Raw genomic sequence first — 24,858 nt, 5'->3', positions numbered from 1 at the left:
AAAGTGGTAACCAACCCCTTAGTTTCCTTGTAAGAAAAAATGACTTACTAGAACCTAGTAAGCAACAGGTATGTGTATACTAATCTATAATGACTCTTATAAAACAAACCATGATATTTTATTTAATAGTTGCTAAAATTAAAACTGAGTTATAGAAATAAGGTTTCTACCTTCTTCAGCAAATATTTCTTTCATGGGAAAAGCTACATCATGATCTGAAACACAGGGAGAAGAATCTGGAGTTTTTACCAACACACGCTCCTCAGGAGGTGATGAAGGTGAGAGAGGAGGAGTTGGCTGTGGGGTAGCCACTGGGGTACACACTCTTCCCTAAAATAAATAAAACAAGATAAGTGGTGCTTACAATCCCCAAATAAGGGTAATTTGAAAAATAAAATGATCTCATTCAGAGTTACATAAAATTTAAATGGATGGGGGGTAAAAATGGAGTCCTCTGTATCCTAGCTCTTGAACTTCTAGCTATTAGTTTCAAGAGCGGACTACAGAAAGCCTCCAGCAACTGAAACAGCTCTGCCTCTGAACTAGGTCCCCTTATCTAATATAGAGAGGAAGATTAAACAGACAGCTGAAGATCAAACCCAAACACAAACTGGGTAAACCATGTAACAGAAAGAGAGCATTTTAACTAATTGACAAGATATCAAAAACCCCCTTTCAGTACAAAAGAACAAAGCTTATAAAAAGCAATGGAAGGATAAGAAAAAGTAGGGGGGATAAAAGGAAGACAATGTAAAGATGGAAAGTCCTGGGGAAGAAAAAAGCACACATTTTAAAATCAATTTGTTAAACAGGTAATTCAAACGATTCAAACTTCAAAAGGATGATGGTGAAAATTAAGTCTCCTTTCCTACCCATGTCCCATCTACTTAGTTCCTTTCCTCAGAATTATCAAATATAATCTTAAGTCATTTTTTTATGTCCAGTATACTCTATTTTTAAAATTTTTTATACAATTTTTAAAGGTTACACTAGGTTTACAGTTATTATAAAATATTGGCTATATTCCTACTTTAAAATTTTTTTTATTGAAGTATAGTTGATTTACAATGTTGTGTTAGTTTCAGGTGTAAAGCAAAGTGATTCAGTTACATATATGCATACATATATATATTCTTTTTCAGATTCTTTTCCACTATAGGTTATCACAAGATATTGAATATAGTTCCCTGTGCTATACAGTAGGTCCTTGTTGTTTATCTATTTTATATATAGTAGCTTATATAAACTACTAATTTGTTAATCCCAAACTCCTAATTTATCCCTTCCCTACCTCTCCTAGGTAACCATAAGTTTATTTTCTATGTTTGTGAGTCTTTCTGTTTGGTAAATAAGTTCATTTGTATCATTTTTTTAGAATCCACATATAAATGCTATTGTATGATATTAGTCTTTCTCTGTCTGCCTTAGATAATCTCTAGGTCCATCCATGTTGCTGCAAATGGCAAAATTTCGTTCTTTTTTATGGCTCAGTAGTGTTCCATTGTGTGTGTGTATGTGTGTGTGTGTGTGTGTGTGTGTATACCACATCTTCTTTATCCATTCATCTGCTGATGGACACTTAGGTTGCTCCTATAACCTGGCAATTGTAAGTAACGCTGCTATGAGCGTTGGGGTGCATGTATCTTTTCAAATTAGTGTCTTTGGTTTTTTTGGATATATACCCAGCAGTGGGATTGCTGGGTCATATGGTAATTCCATTTTTAGTTTTTTGAGACTTAAGTCATTTCATATGTGTATAGATTTTCTATAGAATAAATTCCCAGAAGTGAGACTGCTTGGTTAAAGGGCTAATTGCATTCTTAATTTGAATACATATTGCCAAATTTCCCTCTACACGGTTATATTATTTTATCAATGCAATAACACCAGAAGGTATGAGAATTCCCAATTCCCAAAGATTTGCTGAACAATGGTGTTAATCAAACTTTTAGAGTGTTACCAATTTGATCAGTAAAAATGGATTCAATGGTTTTTTTTTCTCACTATCAGTGAAACTGACCATCTTTTTGTATGTATGTGGGCCATTTGTATTTCCTTTTTGTGTGTGAACTGTCTGGACATGTCTTTTCCCCATTTTTCTATTTGTCCTTTTTTTCTCTTTCTAAAACATATTTTTATAGTGGGGTGACTGGCCTTTATTCTGTATTATGAGTTGCAAAGAGATACACAATTTAAAAATTATGAAGCATATCAGAAATTCTATAGCATTGCTTAATTATCAGCATATTCTTAGCTTTGTTTTTTAAGTGACAGAAATATACTATGTTTTATTCTTCTTGACTGCATAAACCTATAGCCTAAGACTGCTGTTTTCAAAAATAATGCTACTGACTCATCATGAGAGGATTTAAAGGTATCCTACTAGTCTTGGTAATGGGTAATAATGATAAACGATGAGTTACTGAGTATTTACCAAGTTCCAGGCCCTAGATTAAGCTCTTTCATATATCATCTTATTGAATCTTCCACAAAATCTTCTATGATGGCTCACAAGATACAGTATCATAAAGATGTCAATTCTCCTCAAATTAAACCAATCAAAATTGAATTAATTCCCCCCAAAATCCCAACAAAATATTTTACAGAACTTGAAAATTAATTTTAAAACATATATCGAAGATGAAAAGGCCAAAAAAAGCCATGGCAATTCTGAAGATAAGGAACAATATGGCAATGGGGGAGGGGAACTTGGCCTCCTTAATATTTGGAAAGCAGATTTTGGTAAAGCCGTCATCATTTAAACTCTGAGTATTTTATCTCTAGTATACAGACAAGACTAAAGTAACAGAGCTGAGGGTTCATATTCAGAACTTCCCAACTCCAGAGTCCATGCTCTCAACAATTACATTTATTTCCTATTTATACTGATTTTTCTGTATTTTCTCATTAAATCACCCTTATGAAAATATCTGAAATATATGGGCAGAAGACAAACCAAATTTAATTAGCATAGAGATAACCACAACTCTGATATTGGCATGCATTACCAATGAGCTAATAAATAAAGCACAGAACAAAAGTATGTACCAAATCTCTGGCACACTAATCACACTACACCAATTACATTACACCAATCTCCACAGAATTCAAATATGTAACTTTATGTTTATACCTCAGATGATTCAGTTTAAATGTTTCACCTATATAAAGTGATGTTTTTATGATCGACAGGATCAGAATTGACCATGAAGTTTTAAACAGTTGGTAATACAGAGTACATTGTGGTTTTGTATAATTTCTTTTTCTTTTTAGTTTTTTAAAATTTTCATACAATTTTTAAAGGTTACATTCCATTTACAGTTATTACAGAATATTGGCTCTACTCCCTGTGTTGTACAGTACATCCTTGAGCCTATCTTACAGCCAATAGTTTGCACTTTCCACTGCCCCACCCCTATATTGCTCCTCCCACCCTCCACTGGTAGTGGTTTTGTATAATTTCATGTTGCTATAATAAATTAGAAACTCTATTTAACATAAAAAGGCTGATTAAACAAACAATAACAAAAATGCCTGAAATATACTTTCTTTTAAAGATTAAAAATATCACTTTACATAAGAACCAAAAGCAGTACATGTGATTTTTAGCTATATCTTGAATTTTAAAAGAATTAGCTATAAGGATATTCTTGGAACAACTGGGGAAGTTCAAATATAGACTCTATATTATATAGTATTAACAGATCCATGTTAAATATGGAGAGCATAATAATGGTATTTTGGTTATGTAACAAACAATCTTGTTCTTAGAAGATACTACTGATGGTTTTAGAAGTGTCATGATATCTGCAACTTTCAAATGAGTTTTAAAGCATATATAATAAACAACATATAAAGACAGATAAAGAAAATGTGTCGAAATGTTATCAGCTGGTAAATGTAGGTAAAGCTTACACAGATGTTCATTGTATCATACTTTCAACTTTCTATAGATTTTAAAGTTTTTAAAATAAAATGCTGGAGGAACTGTTATTGTAATCAAAGCCACAAGAAACCAATCTCCACCACAAACTATGGTCTTATGACCCAATTTAAAATCTGTCCATTTTACTGTTCTTTAACAAAGGTATCAAAAATTCCCCAGGACTCCAAGTCATGAAGGAAAGTCACACTTACCAGCAAGTGTGTTTTGCTTATTGAAACATCCCCAGAAACACTTGTAACAACAGGACCTGGCTTCTTTGCTTCTCTGTCACCCAGCAAGATGGCAATGGTTTCAGCAAGAGCTTCATTCACAAAATGCCTAATAATGTCTGAATTCACAGGAACCCCGGCATCAACAAAAAGCTGGAGGGCACCACTGCTTGTTCCTTCCACTAAAAAAATGAAAGAATTTCAGAGTAAGTATGCAGGAAACATGCTTGCATTCTAAGCCTTAATTCTTAAAATTTTAGAGATGTGAACATATGTGTATGAGATGGTGTGAGAAGGAATAAAATGAAAATACAAAATCTACTTATTGTGACAGAGAATAAGATGGTAACTCACATAATGAACATCCTCTCTAAACAAACTAAAAAGGGGAGGAAAACATCCAGATGAAAATTTACTTATATGGCCTCTTCCCTACCACTACAACATTTAGCGATAAAAAGGATTTGCAGGGACTTCCCTGGTGGTGCAGTGGTTAAGATTCCATGCTCCCACTGCAGGGGGCACGGGTTTAATCCCTGGTCAGGGAGCTAAGATCCTGCATGCCGCTCAGCACGCCCCACCCCCGCAAAAAAAAAAAAAGATTTGTATTCACATTAAATGTTTTCATCTGAAAACAATCCACATTTCCAAGAGTAGGGCACCAGGAAACACTGTGATAGATCTTGGCAAAACACAGGGACACAATGACTGTGGGGGGATTTTAGAGAAATGGCAGCTTCTTCATAAATATGAAGACAAAATCTTACTTCCGTCTAGTTTCAGATACTTCAGTTACTAACATTACAGGCTAATCCTCCTCTAACTTTTAGAGTAGTTTAGGTGCTTGATGTCAGCAGCTCTATAGGTATATTAATTTTCCAAATGGGTTGTACTTTTCACTTGTGTGAATGTACATGAAATTCAGTAAAACTTCCTAAACAGACTTTATTAGGGTTAAAGTGGTTATATTTCTAAAGCTCTGTGTGGAAAACATGTAAACAGTGATCTATACAACTTGATGGAGACATGACCTCTCCAAAGAGTACTCCTTAATTAGTACAACTATGGCGGCATTACAGAGAATTCCCTAAAAGGTAGGTACAGGTGTCTTGGGATCACTTGTTGAGAGATAAGTAATAGCAATTTACTCTGGAGCTCCATAGCAAAGACTATCACAATCCCAAATTTATATTCAACAGTATATATCAACACATCTCCATTTTTAGTTCCCATAATTCATTGTTTTGGCATGACCAAAAATCAGAATATCTCTGTTATAAAACCCAAAAGCCCTACCCAGACATAGGCAAAACAAAAGCAAACACACATGCTTTTAAAGAAAAGGGAACAGGATCTAAATACCCTCTATATTAGACCATGTTTCCTTTAGGCTACAAAGCCTGAAAACCACCACCCGACCCATGTGAAGGACTGCTAAGAGGACTATCACTAGCCCTGATTTGCACTAGCAGGAGAGACTGGTGGAGAGTCCAAGCACTCCAAAATACGCCATTGAGGTGTATGACCTAGCAATGAAAAAAGCATCTGGCGGTTTGCACAGTATCCATCATAAACCGGACAACTCTTTGGAGGCACTTGTTTGTTTTCCTGGACTGGTCTCCTTGTCTTGGGACTGCTGAATACCATCTCTACAACCAGAATTTTGACCAAAAGCTACAGAAGTCCGACTATCTGTTTCTCCAAGGCATATTTCATGGTCCTTTGTCTTCTCTTTAGCTTCCAGTTCTTTTTTATTCCAGTTTCACTTGGTATTTTCCATCTGTTCCTTTTTCAACAGATTTTGAAATAGTCTCAGAGCAATTATTTGGATGAACTCGTTTTGGTTTTCTTTTGGATTTGTATTCCTAGATGCCTTCTTCTGAAAAAGTATCTTCTCACATGACAAAATGATTTTATCATTAAAGAAGCACTAATCTTAAGTAAAAAAAATTTCCTCATAACTTTGTTGGTCATTTTATTCCTTCCTTCAAAAAATAAGAAGATGAAAGAAAACCTGGGATAGTAGCAGTGGAAGAGGCGTTTGAGTTATACTAAATAGGAAGAATTAATCAAATATAAGAATAAATTGCATGGAGCCAGGACATTGGACGTGGCTGGGTGTGGACTGAGGAAGACCAAAGAAAACAAAGTAGAACAAGTGATATTCCAAGGCTTTGGAAACTGGGCACTTGGAAAATAGTGGTATCATTAACAGAAAGAGCAACAAAGGAGGAATAAGGTTGGTTAGAAAAATGAGATGCATTCTGGACACACCAAGTTTGGTATGCCAGTGGAGCATCAAGTAAAATATTCATCAACAGGCAAAACTGCAAGTTTACAGCCTAAATGTGTAGCTTAGGGGTCATCAACTGACACGGGATAACTATCGCCAAGAAGAGACTAGAAAAACAGAAAAGAAAGAGGGCAGGGGACAAAGCTTGGGGGAAATTTTTTATTCAAGTAGAAAAAAGATGAGGAAATGAGGTCCTAAAGAAATTAAAAAGATAAGGGGAAGAGCAACAGAATGAATTCTAAGAAACCAAAACCAGTAGAATGTTTTAATAATTAGAGGTAGTCAACAATGCCCATACTAGAGCCTTCTAGGAGAATAAGGATTTGAAAAAAGGTTATCTCTGAGAACCAAATGCTGTAAGAGAGGAATTTCATTAACGAGAAGGAAGAAGAAAGCCAGCTCATAAAAACTAAAGAGAAAGTGAGAAATGAGAAAGTAAAGCAGTAAATACAGACTCTAATGTCTAGGATTTAGGCAGTTAAGGGGTAGTTTAAGAAGGAGGAAGAGGAGGCTATTCTGGACTGGAAAGAAGTGGAAAAAAAATAGAGGTAACGATATATAGGAATGTTAAAAAAAAAAAAAGAGCTAGAAAGCTGGAGAACTTATACCATCCAATTTCAAGACTTATTTTTAAATTACAATAATCAAGAAGCACGGTGTTGATGTAAAGACAGACTTGTAGATCAGTGGGACCAAACAGCAAGTCCAGAAACAGATCCAAAAGTATATAATAGCCAGATGATTTCCAACAAAGGTGTCAAGGCAATTCAGCAGAAGAAAGGATAATCTTTTCAACAAATAACGCTAGAAAAATTGGACATCCATACACACAAAAAAAATCTTGATCTTTACTTCACTTCACATATAAAAATTAACTCAAAACATACCACAGACCTAAATTTATAATCTAAAACTATAAGGCTTCTATAAGAAAACACAGGAGAAAATCTTAATGATGTTGGGCAAAGATTTCTTAAACAGTATACCCCAAAGATCACAAGCTATAAAAGAAAAATTGATAAATTAAACTTCATCAAAATTAATCTCTGGTCTTCAAAAGACAATGCTGAGAAAGCAAAAGGTAAGAAAAAAACTAGGATAACACATTGCAAAACATATGCAATAAAGGACTTGTATCCAGAATAAAGAACTCAATAATAGTAAGACATAGACCCCAGTTAAAAACTGAGCAAAAGAGTTTTAAAGATACTTCATCAAAGTAAATATACAAATGGCAAATAAGCACAAGAAAAATTGTACAACATCATTAGTTACTGGGGAAATGCAAACAAAACCCACAATGAGATATCTCCACATGCTTAGTGAATGGCTATAATTAAAAACATTGACAACAAGCATTAGTAAGGATGTGGAGCAGCTGGAACTCTCATTCACTGCTGGTTGGAATGCAAAATAGAACAGCCACTTTGGAAACATTTAGCGGTTTCCTATAAAGTTAGATATCTACTTACCATATGACCAAGAGAAATTAAAAGATGTATATAAAAGATTAGTTTGCAAATATACATAGCACAGCTGTATTTATAATAGCCAAAAACTAAGACTACAAATGTCCATCAACTGGTAACTGGATTAACAAATTATGGTACATACATGGAGTGTAATATTTATTACTATATGCAACAACATGACTGTCAAAGCATTATGCTAAATAAAAGAAACCAGACACAAAAGACTAAATACTGTATGATTACATAAGTATGAAATTCTAGAAAAGGCAAAATTCAATGATAGAAAGTAGATCAGTGGTTGTTAGGGTGTAGTAGGCATGGGAGGGGGTTAGGGATTGACTGCAAAGTGGCATGAGGGGACTGTTGGGGATGATAGAAATGTTTTTCTATAACATGACTGTGTGGCTAACATGTGGCTGTGTTTGTTTAACAAAACTTGTCAAACGGTACATTTAGAATTAGTGAATTTTACGGCAAGTAAATTATGCCTCAAAAAGCTAATGGAGAAAGAGGGGGAAGAAGAGGGAAGGAGAGGAGGATGAAAAGGAGGAAGAAGGAGGGAGAGAAGAGGAAGAGGAAGGAGGAAGAAGAGGTGAATGGTGTGGGCTCCCTAAAGAAAGAGGCTCTATCCATTCAGGGAATACTTAAACTCTTCTTAGGTGTCAGTCAAGGGCTAGGCTCTAAAGGAGAATCACGCTTACTTGTGAGTAATTTATAGTCTAGTGAGTGAGACAGATATGCAAGCCAATCATAATACAGTTTGATGGTTACTATAACAAAGATACACAGACACAGGGGCCTCCCTGGTGGCGCAGTGGTTGAGAGTCCGCCTGCTGATGCAGAGGACACGGGTTCGTGCCCCGGTCCGGGAACATCCCACATGCCGCAGAGCAGCTGGGCCTGTGAGCCATGGCCGCTAAGCCTGCACGTCCGGAGCCTGTGCTCCGCAATGGGAGAGGCTACAACAGTGAGTGGCCCCGTGTACCGCAAAAAAAAAAGATACACAGGCACACAAACAAACACACACAAAGTGCTATGGGAAAGAATGGAGAGACTGGGGGTAGGAGGGATGGACGCTGATAGCATAATCTGAATGCTGCAGTATGTAATAAGGGAGTGAGGGAGAAATAACTTCCACTACAGAAGACTGGGAAGTGACATTGAAAAGAAGAGGACTTTTATCTTTTGTCAACCAAGGACTATGTGACCTGTAGAATATATAAATCCACAACAACCTGAAGGTTTTGTCTTATAATAACAAAAAAAGCTAAAAGATTCCATCTCACTTACCAATGTCAGAAGTCAATGGCTCACTGGCCTCACTGACTGAGACACTGATGTCAGCTGTGGCCTGCTGTTGGACTGGAAGAAGCCCAGAGATCATTCTTGACATTATTTCTTGTTCTACCCTGGGGGAAAAAAGTTAAGGATTCCTAAATTTAGTTGAAATGGTTAGAAGTAACACCCTTAAAAATAACTGGTACCGGGCTTCCCTGGTGGCGCAGTGGTTGAGAGTCCGCATGCCAATGCAGGGGACACAGGTTCGTGCCCCGGTCTGGGAAGATCCCACGTGCCGCAGAGCGGCTGGGCCCGTGAGCCATGGCCACTGAGCCTGCGCGTCCGGAGCCTGTGCTCCGCAACGGGAGAGGCCACAACAGTGAGAGGCCCGCGTACCGCAAAAATAAAAAAATAAAAAAATAAATTAAAAAAAATAACTGGTACCCATGGACACAAACATTTAAATGTGAAAGCAGTCATTCTGAAAGTTGAATCTGGAAAGAAGAAAAATTTCAAATATATCTCCTAGAAAAACAAACCGGATCTCTGTGTGGGAGACAGTTTATCAAATTAAAATCTTTCTGATCAGTCTAATGAAAACTTTAACAGCCCTTGTGAATTCAAAATAAGGTTTAGGTCAATGATTACCTGGCATATCATGCACCTAAAATGTTGCGTTCCCTACTCTGAAAGCACATATAAAACCCCACAAGATCAAAGCTAGAAAAGGAGTCCAGCTGCCCTCTCTTCAAGGAAATAAATATATAGACTGCAACACAGGTAGTTTTCCTCTATAAAGGGAAAGAAAATTTACTTTCAAGGTCATTTTTAGGAAGGGAAGTAGGAGAGCAAAAGGAAGGGAAACAGAATAAGAGACTGCTTTTTTTGTACATTTCTTTAGAGAAGCTAACAGGCTTCTTAATTATTATTATACAAGTAATAGATGTTCATTGTAAAAATCAGAGAACACATAAAAGTTAAAAAAAAAATAAGGCTCACTCACAATCCCAGATTCAAGAATAAACAAAGTTAGTTAACAATTTGGTATTATTTCTCAATATTTTTCCCACGCACGTTTATTTTTGAGTGAGCTCTTCTAAACTGTGGTTGCGTCATTAGTATCCTGCTTCATTTATGCACCAGTGTTATTAATATCTTTCTACATCATTAAGTATTTTTCTAAACCCAATCTTGATAACTGTATGAATATTCAGTTAAATATATTCAGGTAAATATAGGTATAAAAGTAGAGTTTATGAGTTTATATAAGTAACAAACAAAACAGTGCCTTGTTTGTAGTAAGCACTATAAGTGCTAAGTATTCTATGGCCTAGTAGCAGAACTGATTATTTCCTTAGGATAAATTTCTGTTAATAAACCACTGGATTAAAGAACTTGTACATTTTTAATGCTTTGTTACTCAGCAATAGCCTCTTTTGTCATAATAGACTGCCTCAGTACAAATATCCAAGGACAGAAACAATACTTGCAACAGTTAGTTAAACCCTCAGCCTCATGTCAGATAGTGTCCAGTGACTACAGCAAAGGAAAAATTTAATAAACAAAAGGAGACAAGGAAGATTTTCAACCAAAATTTCATACGTTCTATTTATACTTGCTACTATAATTCTGTTCATCCCAACACCACTGTAAACTCACCATTGAATTAAGCTATTTTCCGATGTTTCTTTTCTCTGAATTACTTCATCCAGAACATCAGTAGTGGGCTGAAAAGTAGAAGCAACTGGTGGAAACGGAGGGCCATTATATTTTGTAGAAACAACTTTAACACTTCTGTTAAACTCCAGAATTGGTTCAGAGTATTCCAGAATTTCATCACATTTTTCCTCTTCCTGGTAATAATAAAAACAAAACTATTATATTCATGTAACTGTTCAACACTTACTGAGTGCTAAGTAGAGATAACTTAGGTAGGTGAATTAACCAACACTTCTAAATTAATCAATAGCATTTTCTAACTGGTGATATCCCATTATTTATAGTATACACACTTGTCATATAAATCACATCGAAGAAACTTAATTACACAATTATATTGTGTTTTTAAAGCCCAATATTCAGGGACTTCCCTGGTGGTCCAGCGGCTAAGACTCCACGCTCCCAGGGCAGGGGGCCTGGGTTTCAACCCTGGTCAGGGAACTAGATCCCACATGCCGCAACTAAAAATCCTGCATGCCACAACTAAAAGATCCGGCACGTCACAACGAAGGTCCCACGTACCACAACTAAGACCTGGTGCAGCCAAATAAATAAATAAATATTTTAAAATATATATATTCATTTTAAACAATCATAAAACAAGCTAGAAAACTTGGTTATTCCTACATAAAACATTATTAACATTTCCCTCTATAAATTTATTATCGTAGTAAAACTAACACTTCCAAATATTACTGCTTACCCTTACAGAACATATAATTTACACTTAAATATGCAGTTAGGTCATCTTACACATTATTTGTACCATCACATCATGATCAAAAGAGTTACTTCCGGAATTTTTAAACTTTTTATTATGAAAAATATACATGTTTAAAAGTGAACAAAATAGTGCTCATGCACTATATCTGTTACATATAAATAATATGAATCCCACTTACCTGTTCCCCAGCTTTAACAATTATCAACTCATAACGAACTCTGTGTATCTATACTTCCCCCATCCACTTTCCCCTTTGCACACCATTTTGAAGTAAACCACAGATACCATATCATTTTATCTGTAAATAATGCAATATGTATCTCAAAAAAAGTTAGGGCTCTTTAAAAAATATAACTCAATAATATTGTCTCATTGAAAAATGAAGTCCACAGCTATTAAGTGGCAGAGCAAGGATAGAAACACTTGTCTTTGAAGTCCAAATTCTTTGCTATTTCTACAATGTTCCTTTCACTTATATATTGAACAGTTGTCTAATGTCTTTGCTATATTCTTACCTTCAAAACATTCATGTCGAGCTCACATGAGAAGACACACTGGTGAGCAAGTAACATTAATGTAGTGCATATCTCTTAATGTTTAAAATAGGATTTTATTTTATGATTGACAAAACTAGTCTTGGTTCTGAAAGTCTAAGAAATATAAACAAATGTCTTCTTTAAAGTTCACTGACACATCATTATTCAAGTAGTCTCTATGTTCTATGATCTTTTTTCCCATCCTTTATATTTTACTTCCAGCTACTTTTTCCCTCCTTCTATTTAACCATTTCTATCATTTCTATATCTCTTCCTGCTATATGGGCTCTTCCCTTGGATTTTAGACCCCTCACAACTTTTTTCCTCAATATGAACTAACTGGCGAGCTTGCCAATAATCCAGAAATGAAAACAGACAAGTGTAATAGAATGAAGAAAGGACAGACTGGAGAGAAGGAAACCAAAGGAAACAAAAAGGAAGAAGGAAGTAGGAAGCAGGAGAGAGGAGATGCAGGTGGGAAACAGCTAACAATCATTAAGTTTCATGGAGGTAGCTAGGTGATATAGAAGATAATACTGTACTACAGAATAACAACCTTACAATTTTAAAATAAAAATATATTTAACTGCAAAGTAAAAGGAAGTTTCTCAAAGCTCTGTTACATAATACTGATGGTCAAAAGATATTCAACCATCAGAAACAAGGCAAGGATGTTCCCTCTCACCACTCCTTTTCAAGATTGTACTAGAAGTCCTTGCTAATATAATTAGACAAGAAAAGAAAATTAAAGGTATACAGATTGAGAAGGAAGAAATAAAACTATCTTTGCACATGACATGATTGTCTATCTTTGCACATGACATGATCGTCTACGTAGAAAAGCTGAAAAAATCAACAAAAAGACTCCTGGAATTAATTAGCAATTATGGCAAGTTTGTAGGATACAAGGTTCACATACAAAAGTCCATCACTTTCCTATATGCCAACAATGAACAAGCAGAATTTGAAATTAAAAACACAATGCCATTTACATTAGCACACCCCCCCAAATGAAATACTTAGGTATAAATCTAATAAAACACGTACAAGATCTATATGAGGACAACTACGTAATTCTAATAAATGAAATCAAGAACTAGATAAGTGGAGAGATATTCCACGTTCATGTAGAGGAAGACTCAATAACGTTAAGATGTCAGTTATTCCCAAATTGATCTATACATTCAATGTAATTCCAATAAAAATCTCAACAAGTTATTGTGGAGATATCAACAAACTTACTCTAAAAGATATATGGAGAGGCAAAAGACCCAGAATAGCTAATATGATATTGAAGGAGAAGTACAAAGTTGGAGGACTGACACTATCCAACTTGAAGACTTAACAATAATCAAGACAGTGTGGTACTGGTGAAAGAACAGACAAATAAATCAATGGAACACAACAAAGAACCCAGAAATAGATCCACATAAATATAGTCAACTGATCTTTGGCAAAGGAGCAAAGGCAATACAATGGAGCAAAGATAATCTTTTCAACAAATGGTGCTGGAACAAATGGACATTCACAGGCAAAAAAAAAAAATTTAGACACAGAGATTACACCCTTCACAAAAATTAACTCAAAATGGATTACAGGGCTTCCCTGGCGGCGCAGTGGTTGCGAGTCCGCCTGCCGATGCCGGGGACACAGGTTCGTGCCCCGGTCCAGGAAGATCCCACATGCCGCGGAGCAGCTGGGCCCGTGAGCCATGGCCACTGAGCCTGCACGTCTGGAGCCTGTGCTCCACAACGGGAGAGGCCACAACAGTGAGAGGCCCATGTATGCCAAAAAAAAAAAAGGATCACAGATCTAAATGTAAAATGCTAAACTATAAAACTCCTAGAGATAACATAGGAGAAAACATAGATGACTGTGGGTATGGCAATGACTTTTTAAATTTAAGACCAAAGGGACAACCCATGAAAGAACTAATTGATAAGCTGGACTTCATTCAAATTAAAAACTTTTGCTCTGTGAAAACAAATGTCAAGAGAATTAGAAGATAAGCTACAGACTGGGAGAAAATATTTGCAAAAGACACATTCTGATAAAAACTGTTATCCAAAATATACCAAAAAACCCTCTTAAAACTCAATAATAAGAAAACAACCCAATTTTCAAAATGGGCCAAAGACCTTAATGGACACCTCACCAAAGGTGATATAACGATGGCAAACAAACATTTGAAAAGATGCTCCACATCATTTATCAGCAAAATGTGAATTTTTTGATTAATTTTTATTCGAGTATAGTTGATTTACAATGTTGTGCTAGTTTCTGCTGTACAGCAAAGTGAATCAGTTATACATATACATATATCCACTCTTTTTTAGATTCTATTTCCATACAGGTCATTACAGAGTATTGAGTAGAGTTCCCTGTGCTATACAGTTGGTTCTTATTACTTATCTATTTTATATATAGAGTGTGTACATGTTAATCCCAATCTCCCCATTTATTCCTCCCCCCTCTTTTCCCCCTTGGTAACCATAAGTTTCTGTGACTCTATTTCTGTTTTGTAAATAGGTTCATTTGTATCATTTTTTTAGATTCCGCATATAAGCAATATCATACGATATTTGTCTTTGTCTGATTCCACTCAGTATGAGAATCTCTAGGTCCACCTGTGTTGCTGCAAATGGCATTATTTTGTTCTTTTTTATGGCTGAGTAATATTCCATTGTATATATGTACTACATCTTCTTTATCCATTCCTCCATTGATGGACATTTAGGTTACTTCCGTGTCCTGGCTATTGTAAATAGTGCTGCAGTGAACACAGGGGTACATGTATCTTTTTGAATTGTGGTTTTCTCCGGATATATGCCCAGGAGTGAGATTACTGGATCACATGGTAGCTCTATTTTCAGCTTTTTAAGGAAACTCCATAATGTTCTTCATAGTAGCTGTACCAATTTACATTCCCACCAACACTGTAGGAGGGCTCCCTTTTCTCCACAACCTCTCCAGCATTTATTGTTTGTAGATTTTTTGATGATGGCCATTCTGACCAGTGTGAGGTGATACCTCATTGTAGTTTTGATTTGCATTTCTCTAATAATTAGTGACATTGAGCATCTTTTCATGTGCCTGTTGGCCATCTGTATGTCTTCTTTGGAGAAATATCTATTTAGATCTTCCACCCATTTTTTGATTGTTTGTTTTTTTGATATTGAGCTGCATGAGTTATATGTACATTTTGGAGATTAATCCCTTGTCAGTCACTTCATTTGCAAATACTTTCTCCCACTCTGTGGGTTGTCTTTTCATCTTGTTTATAGTTTCCTTCGCTGTGCAAAAGCTTTTAAGTTTCATTAGGTCCCATTTGTTTATTTTTGTTTTTATTTTCATTACTCTAGGAGGGGGATCAAAAACGATCTTGCTGTGATTTATGTCAGAGAGCATTCTGTGTTTTCCTCTAAGATTTTTATAGTCCCTGGTCTTACATTTAGGTCTTTGACCCATTTTGAGTTTATTTTTGTGTATGGTGTTAGGGAGTGTTCTAATTTCATTCTTTTACATGTAGCTGTCCAGTTTTCACAGCACCACTTATTGAAGAGACTGTCTTTTCTCCACTGTATGTTCTTGACTCCTTTGTCATAGATTAGGTAACCACAGGTGTGTGGGTTTATCTCTGGACTTTCTATCCTGTTCCATTGAGCTATATTTCTGTTTTTGTGCCAGTACAACACTGTTTTGATGACTATAGCTTTATAGTATAGTCTGAAGTCAGGAAGCCTGATTCCTCCAGCTCCGTTTTTCTTTCTCAAGGTTGCTTGGCCTATTTGGGGTCTTTTGTGTTTCCATACAAACTGTAAAATTTTTTGTTCTAATTCTGTGAAAAATGCTATTGGTAATTTGATAGGGATTGCACTGAATCTGTAGATTACTTTGGGTAGTATAGTCATTTTAACAATATTGATTCTTCCAATTCAAGAACATGGTATATCTCTCCATCTGTTTGTCTTGTCTTTGATTTCTTTCATCAGCATCTTATAGCTTTCTGAGTACAGGTCTTTTGCCTCCTAAGTAGGTTTATTCCTAGGTATTTCATTCTTTCTGATGCACTGGTAAATGAGATTTTTCCTTAATTTCTCTTTCTGATCTTTCGTTGTTAGTGTATAGGAATGCAAGAGATTTCTGTGTATTAATTTTGTACCCTTCAACTTTACCAAATTCATTGATGAGCTCTAGTAGTTTTCTTTTCTTTAATTAATTAGTTTATTTATTATTTATTTTTGGCTGCATTGGGTCTTTGTTGCTGCATGCAGGCTTTCTCTAGTTGCGGCAAGTGGGGGCTACTCTTCGTTGCAGTGTGTGGGCTTCTCATTGCGGTGGCTTCTCTTGTTGCAGAGCACAGGCTCTAGGCACGCGGGCTTCAGTAGTTGTGTCACATGGGCTCAGTAGTTGTGGCTCGTGGGCTCTAGAGTGCAGGCTCAGTAGTTGTGGCGCATGGGCTTCATTGCTCCGTGGCATGTGGGATCTTCCCAAACCAGGGCTTGAACCCGTGTCCCCTGCGTTGGCAAGCGGATTCTCAACCACTGCATCACCAGGGAAGTCCCTCTAGTAGTTTTCTGGTAGCATCTTTAGGATTTTTATGGATAGTATCATGTCATCTGCAAACAGTAACAGTTTTACTTCTTCTTTTCCAATTTGGATCCTTTTACTTCTTTTTTTTCTCTGACTGCCATGGCTAGGACTTCCAAAACTATGTTGAATAAAACTGGAGAGAGTGGGTATCTTTGTCTTGTTCCTGATCTTAGAGGAAATGCTTCCAGTTCTTCACTGTTGAGAATGATGCTTGCTGTGGGCTTATATATGGCCTTTATTATGTTGAGGTAGAGAAATGTAGATTAAAACAATAAGATACCATTACACACCTATTAGAATGGCCAAAATCTGGAATGCTGACAACACCAAATGCTGGCAAGGATATGAAACAGCAGGAACTATCATGCATTGCTGGTGAGAATGCAAAATGGTACAGCAACTTTGGAAGACAGTTCAGCGGTTTCTTACAAATCTGAAAATACTTTTACCATATAAGTCAGCAATTGTGCTCCTTGATATTTACTCAAAGGAGTTAAAAACTTATGTCCACAGAAAAAATCAGATGTTTGGTTTTGTTTTGTTTTCGTTTGTTTGGGTTTTTTTGGCTGCACAGCGTGGCTTGCGGGATCTTACTTCTCTGACCAGGGACTGAACCCGGGCTCCTGGCAGTGAAAGCACGGTATCCTAACCACTGGACCAACAGGGAATTCCCTCAGATTTTTATAGCAGCTTTATTCATAATTACCAAAACTTGTAAACAAACAAAATGTCATTTAGTAGGTGAATGGATAAATAAACTGTGGTCCATCCAGACAATGGAATATTATTCAATGCTAAAAAGAAATGAGCTATCAAGCCATGAAAAGATATGGAAGAAACTTAAGTGCATTTTACTAAGTGAAAGAAGCCAATCTGAGAAAGCTGCATACTGTATGACTCCAAGTAGACTGCATTCTGGAAAAGACAAAACTATGAAGACAGTAAGAAGATCAGTGGTTGCCAGGGGCTGGGGTGGGTAGGGGGGACAGATGAATAGTCAGAACACAGAGGATTTTAGGGCAGAGAAAATACTCTGTATAATAGCATAATGATGAACACAATTTTCCAAATCCATAGAATGTACAACATAAAGAGTGAACCCGGGCTTCTCTGGTGGCGCAGTGGTTGAGAGTCTGCCTGCCGATGCAGGGGACACGGGTTCGTGCCCTGGTCCGGGAAGATCCCACATGCCGTGGAGCGGCTGGGCCCGTGAGCCATGGCCGCTGAGCCTGCGCATCCAGAGCCTGTGCTCCGCAATGGGAGAGGCCACAGCACTCATAGGCCCACGTACCGCAAAAAAAAAAAAAAAGAGTGAACCCTAAGGTCATCCATGGACTTTGAGTGATTATGAAGTGTCAGTTTGTAACAAGTCAAAATTGTTGGGGTATGTTGATAATGGGGGAGATCATGCATGTGTGGGGGTAGGGAACATATAGAAAATTTCTGTACATTCCTCTCAATTTTGCTGTGAACCTAAACTGCTCTAAAAATAATAAAGTCTTTAAAAAGAAAAGATAATCAAATCACGTAAAAAAAATGCTAGTAGAAAAATAAATTCACGTGATTGCTAATAAGCTTTGTTACCTGTATGATATCGATTACTTCATCGAAGTTAGTTCCTGGAAACTTCACCTCTTCTTCATCTGCCTTCATAAATTCTGGAGTCTAAGAAAGCATTTTCAGAAAGTTTTGGTTGTGTTTAATGTCTTTTTAATTTATACCTAATTTATCATAATACCATAGCATAAGCTTATAATTACATGCCCCTATTTTTTATTTTGATATCCTGCTCAGGCTTGATTTAACTAGTAAATGAAATCCAAGCTAGTCTCCAAGTTATCATTTCAATAGCTATAAAAAACTAGGTATCAGTTTTTCTATCAAGGACTCCACCAACAATGCAACTTAAGTCAATTGATCAAGTTGATATAATTGTGATTTCTCTCCTAGAATTAAGATAAAGAAATGTGTTTGTATGTATAGATATATAAGTTTACACATATACAAACTCACAAAAAGACAGATACAGAATCAAATAATTTAGAAAGACAAACAAAATAATTATTTTACAAATTTAGCCTCTAGGCCTCACTATATATAATCTAGTCACCAAAAACCACAATAGACAATTCCTGAGAGCAGAATGATGAACAGTCCAAAAAATTATTTGTAATCATATATGTTTTAATAAACTTCTGGTTAAAAAAGTTATTGATGAAAAATAAAATTAGGCACAAGAGCCATTCAGGGCCAGTTCTATTTTACTATTTCTGATTGTGAAAAAGTGATGTTCTTCCTCTCCTTAAAACTGTATCCTCAATGAACAAATTTGCTTACAATAGAGGAAACCTGGGGAAATGTTACAGTGCTATTTTGCTGTGTAGTAAAGTCATAATTTTGTCATTCAATCATAAGCAGCAAATAAATATTAGAAAGAAATGCATATTTTTGCATTGTGTCAATAGTATGACACCAAAGTAACATCCCAAAACATAAACTCCAATTGTCACTATAAAATTCACATTCAGGAAAATTATAATTTAATTCCCATTTAAATCAAGATTCTTCTCCAAAGAGACAGAAATTCTTTCTTCACATATGAGTCTTACAACTTAAGTTACCAAAAAGTTACACTAAGGATTATCATTTTCAGAACATTTATAAATGTAAGGATATTAAACAAACTTTCTTTTTCAAGTTCATAAGCAACTTCAGGGACTTCCCTGGTGGAGCAGTGGTTAAGAATCTGCCTGCCAGTGCAGGAGACAACAGTTTGATCCCTGGTCAGGGAAGATCCCACATGCTGTGTAGCAACTAAGCCCATGCACCACAACTACTGAGCCTGCGCTCTAGAGCCTGCGTGCCACAACTACTGAGCCCACGTGCCACAACTATTGAAGCCTAGAGCCCGCGCTCTGCAACAAGAGAAGCCACTGCAATGAGAAGCCTACGCACTGCAATGAAGAGTAGCCCCCACTCGATGGAACTAGAGAAAGCCCACGCGCAGCAACAAAGACCCACGCAAGCAAAAATAAATTGATTGATTAAAAAAAAAAGCAATTTCACATTTGTTTTGAATCTTTTCCTTAAAACGAAAATTATTAAAATAGATTATAACGGAAGCCTTTGCACGGAATAACATTAGTTAAAAATCCATAGTCAGACATTGCTCAAAGATATAGAATACATTTCTGAACATACCTGTATCCAGGTTTTCAGAGGAGGAGGAGGAGATGCTTCTTTGGGACTAGATGGAGATAGACCAACATCAGCACTACCATTTGAAATGCTGTCAATATCTACATTGGGTAATACCTAAAACAGAATACAACATCCAGCTTTCAGTTCATCATTTTGACTCAAATATTTGTGAATCTATGTATCAATAACATATTTAACTTTTTATTGCAAAGTCAATGGATAACAAATTCAAATTATGAAAGCGTATTTTACAAAATTTGGAAAATAAAAGGGAAACACAAAGAATCCTATTATCTTAAGACAACATCATTTTCACTATTCCCTTTATGTTTTTACTATCCACTTATGCATAGCTAAAATCTAAAACAGTTTCATTCCTGATTTTCCATTGTAATTAGGTCATAAACACCTTACTATACTTCCATATAGACTTCATAACAGTATTTTAAATGACTGCATAGTATTTCAAGAAAATACATGCCTTATTTAATCATTTCCTGTTGGTAAACATTTAGGATATTCACTATTAGATAGATAGATAGATATCACTCCAAAAAACTTCATATATACATAGGGGTTTTTTCCCTGAACTTTGAATTATTTCATTATGCTAGATAGCCAGATATTAGGCTAACTTCTTGAGCCAAAAAGCATAAATATTTAAGATTCTTGGTAATTACTGCCCAAATGCAATGAAGAGCTCTATTTCCATCATCAAAAACATAATTAATTGTTTTATCCAACCTTCACCCAAATTAGATAATAGAAGTGCTTCAGCAAGAACAGTTTTTAAATGGAGGTATATTATTGTTATTTTAATTTGCATTACCTTGGTAACTAGCAAGATTTAAATTACTCAATTTGATTGCTTATAACTTCCTCTTCTGTAGAGTCTTATACATGTTCTTTGAATATTTCTGGATTTGCTCTTATGTTTTCTTATTAATTTATGGAGGTTTTTATATTTAAAAATTAAAACTTTCTATCATATTCCTTTCATATGTTCTCACTGTATTTTGTTTTTCCTTGTCTTTTAGGAATCTTTTACATATATAAGTTTTAGATTTTATAGATTCAAATCTATTTTCTATCATAACTAAGATTTTTCCTCTATATCCAGACTTAACTTCATTTTTGATAAGGACTACACACAATTATCTTCTAATTCTTCTATGTTTTTATATCTTGTAGTTATACTTTAGCCTATTGCCTATTTGGAACTCGCTTGATACACAGTAAAAGTTTAGAGTCTAAAACCGATCTACTTTCCACACTGCTAACTAATTATAACATACATTATTTCATTTAAAATAATCTTATTTCCCACTGACTAATGAACTATCTATCACATATTACAGTCTTTTTAAATAACCAAGGCTATTTCTGAAATAGGACCAGTATCAAAACACTTTAACTTTTCTAAACCTTTGTTCTTTCAAATGTCAAAATGATCCTAAAGTTCAAGTTTTAAAAAAATTATGGCTTTTATTTTTTTTAATACAATTTCACTTAAATTATACATTAACTTAGGAAGAATTGTCATCTTGAATATTTAAGCTTCACATTATAAGTTCTCTCTCCATTCATTCAAGTCCTCTTATATATGTTTGTATAAAGATTAAAGTATTAATTATATAAGACAAACACATTAAGCCTTTTTAAAATTAATTATTATATACTATTGAATTGTTCCCTTTGGAATATCATCAAGTCACCTGGATATGAGTTATCAGCTTAGAAAAGGTAGCTTAAATCATGCAGAACAAGGATAGCAATATCACATTAATATCATAGTTTTAAAGAAGGAAAGACCCATCATGAAAGCACAGTTTTCATGAAGCAATATAATAGATTTTAAGCACTAAAGTTAAGCCAAATATTTTTTTCCTTAAATTTTTCTGTTCATGCACACTGAATACCTGCACAGTAAGCTGAGGAGGATCCCTTTTTTCTGACTTCATTCCTACAACTGCTATGTTAGGTTTCTTTACTCCAGTTTCTGTTTTTCGAGATGATGGTGGAATAGAAGTAGTCACTGTTACAGGGTGTGGCTTGTTTACAATTACTCCAGCAGGTGGCATGGAATCACTATTACTTTGGGTTTGTCCTAAAAAATTGGGGGGGAAAAGAAGTCAACCATTTCAGAAGTAAAGAGAAATTCTAATATAAAACCTAGATCTTTATGCCTAAATTCTCATGGGAAAGGAAAGCACTATCTGCAATCACCTTTTCCTCTATCATCACCACTGCCATCATACTCACCATGTCATCCTTTGAGCAGCGACTAACATTAGGTGCTCATGTGTACTAAACAGTTCACATACACTATCTAATTTAAATAAGCCTATGGAGTATTAATATTATCCACATTTTACATTTGAGGGAGCAGAGGTTTAGAGACATAACTTAATTTGCCAAAGGTTATGACAGTAAGTGGCAAAGCCAAAACTAAAGTGTATTGCGTTGTGTTGTATTATTTTTATTCTCAAATCTTCATAGGGCAGCAACAGACAGAAATAAAACCGACAACAAAATACTAGCGTTTGACTACCAATAACGAGCACGTAGGCCAACTATCTGCTGACTATCATAGCTGTCAAAATTTTGTTACCTTTCACTTCAAAAGTTCCACTTGTTTCCTAAATTTCAAAGTAAAGAGGGACAGTGCAGTGCATTCATTAAAAACACAGACTCTAAAGTCACACGGCCTGGGTTTGACTCTTGGCTCCACTCTAGCTATGTGGCCTTTGACAAATTACTGAACTCTTCTGTGCCTCAGTTTCTTCATTTATAAAACTGGTACATTACCATGCATTTTATACAGTGGATTAAATAAGTTAATATATATAAAGTGCTTAGATCTGTCCCTGGCACACAGTAAGGACTTTATAAGTATCAGCTATTATTTTAGTAGAAGACATGTTTGAACAGACAGCTACCAAGTTGACATGCCATTAACCCATAATATCAAAATTAAAAATTCTCTTATGTTGAAAAATATTCACATTTAAATAATTCACCAAAATTAAGAATCGCAGTGATATTTAAAGAAAAAAATAGCTATCAAAATTTGAAGAGCTAGTGTGAGAACAAAAATTATTCGCTCAACTTTTACAATGATGGATCTGAGAGGCCTCAAATAAGTTAATAACAAACTATTAGCTTAGAACACACAACTACATAATTTTTACTTATCACGGCCTAGTGCAAAAGTATATAGAAGGTAATTCAAAGTACTTTCTCCTAAGATATGATGATATTAAACCAATCAAAATCCTCAAGTTCTTTAATTATTACGAATGTCTATGACATGTCTAAACATTATTTTAATTTCATTTCATCTACAGAAATATATTATAAAATACCAAAAGAATGTTTCCTGTAAGTGAAAATATAGCATCATTTCAGAGACTGCTACTACACAAGTTAAGACACATTCTGTGGCCCTACTCACAAATACAAACAACACATAAAGGAAAAGGTAGGTGACTACTATGTCAGTATCACTTTGTAATTTCTGGTATTGCTGATTAGAATTCTAAAATTTACTCCATATATTTTGTTACGTCTTACCTAAAAGAACTGCCATAGGAATTAGATGACCTTCCAGTGTACCTGAAAAAGTAGGCATTTCCTGGCTTGGGCTGAACAAATACTGCTGCTCACCAGGAGACAGTGTAGTTATGGTATGTTGCAGTTTAGAATCTGTCTTTGTAGGTTTTGTTGCATAAAAGTCAGTTTGTGTTCTTATTGACTTTACTTTAGTGCCTATAATAATGACCAATGGCAGATATTTTAAAATATTGTTTGAACATCTACTATACAGTCATCTACAAATATAGCAACCCTTCCTCACAGAAAGATCTCATTCTATATAATAAGGTTACAGGGCCCCAAAATATAAGTAAACCAGGGGTTGGCAAACTTTTTCTTAATTGGTCAGATAGTAAATATTTTAGCCTCATTGGCCGTGTGGTCTCAGTGGCAACATCTCAACTCTGTTGTTGTAGCATGAAAGCACTCATAGACAATACTTAAATGAATGAGTATAGCTATGCTCCAATAGAGCTTTATTTATAAAAACAGGCAGCTGACCTGCAGGTCATGGTTTTTCAACCTCTGAATAGATGTAACAACTTGTGCAACTACTATGATAGAAAACATACAATAACTAGAATAAAATGTTGAATAAAGATTCAAAGGAATATTCAAAACGTATTATTTAACTCGTTACGTTTTTTCCTATGAGTATAAGAAAGTTAATGACCATTTTTGGAATTGAAAATGTTTTCATCTTCTCATTATTCTGTATAACCAGGCTTTATCCTTTGAAATTATGTACAGATAATCAAATTCTATATTTATTAAAACCTTGCAGAAGTTAATAACATTATACATTTTTAATCACTATTTAGTAAACCTATATAGATATTAAATCCTGAATTCTTAAATAATTAGAAATTTTTCTGATTATCTGTCTCTCTGGAGAAGAACATAAATTTCTGTGGAACCTGAGAAAAGTGAAGAAAACTAAAAGTGTAAAGGAAAAGAAACTAAAATCTTTTCTATTGATAAATAAATACCTGACATTTCTACATTTTTACTTTTAATATAAGAGTAGTTTTATAAATCTAGACTTTTAAATATAGTTTTATGATCCAAGGAAGAAAAATTTTAGTACCACATCTATATATTTTTTTCATCATGTTCTCAAGTATTCATTCATTCAATTGAAGGAATGTTTTTCTTGAATGTTTATTTATTTATTTTTGATAAATTTATTTATTTATTTTTGGCTGCGTTGGGTCTTTGTTGCTGCGTGCGGGCTTTCTCTAGTTGTGGCGAGCAGGGGCTACTCTTCGTCGTGGTGCATGGGCTTCTCACTGC

The 24,858-nt window shown here is 35.2% G+C and overlaps 1 protein-coding gene across 7 annotated transcripts in view; it reads right to left on the bottom strand.

Annotated features, from left to right (window-relative positions):
- The window catches only part of KIAA0586 (KIAA0586 ortholog), a 114,726-nt gene that overhangs the window by 63,410 nt on the left and 26,458 nt on the right, over positions 1-24,858 (bottom strand). For 5 of the 7 annotated variants that reach the window (XM_089907753.1, XM_089907754.1, XM_089907752.1 and 2 more), the window contains 8 exons: positions 23,545-23,739; positions 21,891-22,078; positions 19,972-20,085; positions 18,355-18,435; positions 10,858-11,051; positions 9,211-9,329; positions 4,138-4,337; positions 171-330 (listed from right to left, as the gene is read on the bottom strand). In XM_089907753.1, the coding sequence (XP_089763879.1) occupies positions 171-330; positions 4,138-4,337; positions 9,211-9,329; positions 10,858-11,051; positions 18,355-18,435; positions 19,972-20,085; positions 21,891-22,078; positions 23,545-23,739 (1,251 nt within the window). The remainder of the gene's footprint in view (positions 1-170; positions 331-4,137; positions 4,338-9,210; positions 9,330-10,857; positions 11,052-18,354; positions 18,436-19,971; positions 20,086-21,890; positions 22,079-23,544; positions 23,740-24,858) is intronic. The other 2 variants (XM_089907755.1, XM_089907756.1) reach the window with 2 other exon arrangements.

This window comes from Delphinapterus leucas, chromosome 2 (assembly GCF_059928025.1).
Source record: "Delphinapterus leucas isolate spDelLeu-1000000601 "Yukka" chromosome 2, BTC_Dleu_Yukka2, whole genome shotgun sequence".
NCBI classification, from domain to species: Eukaryota; Metazoa; Chordata; class Mammalia; order Artiodactyla; family Monodontidae; genus Delphinapterus; species Delphinapterus leucas.
This window is presented reverse-complemented; position numbering and strand designations above follow the sequence as displayed.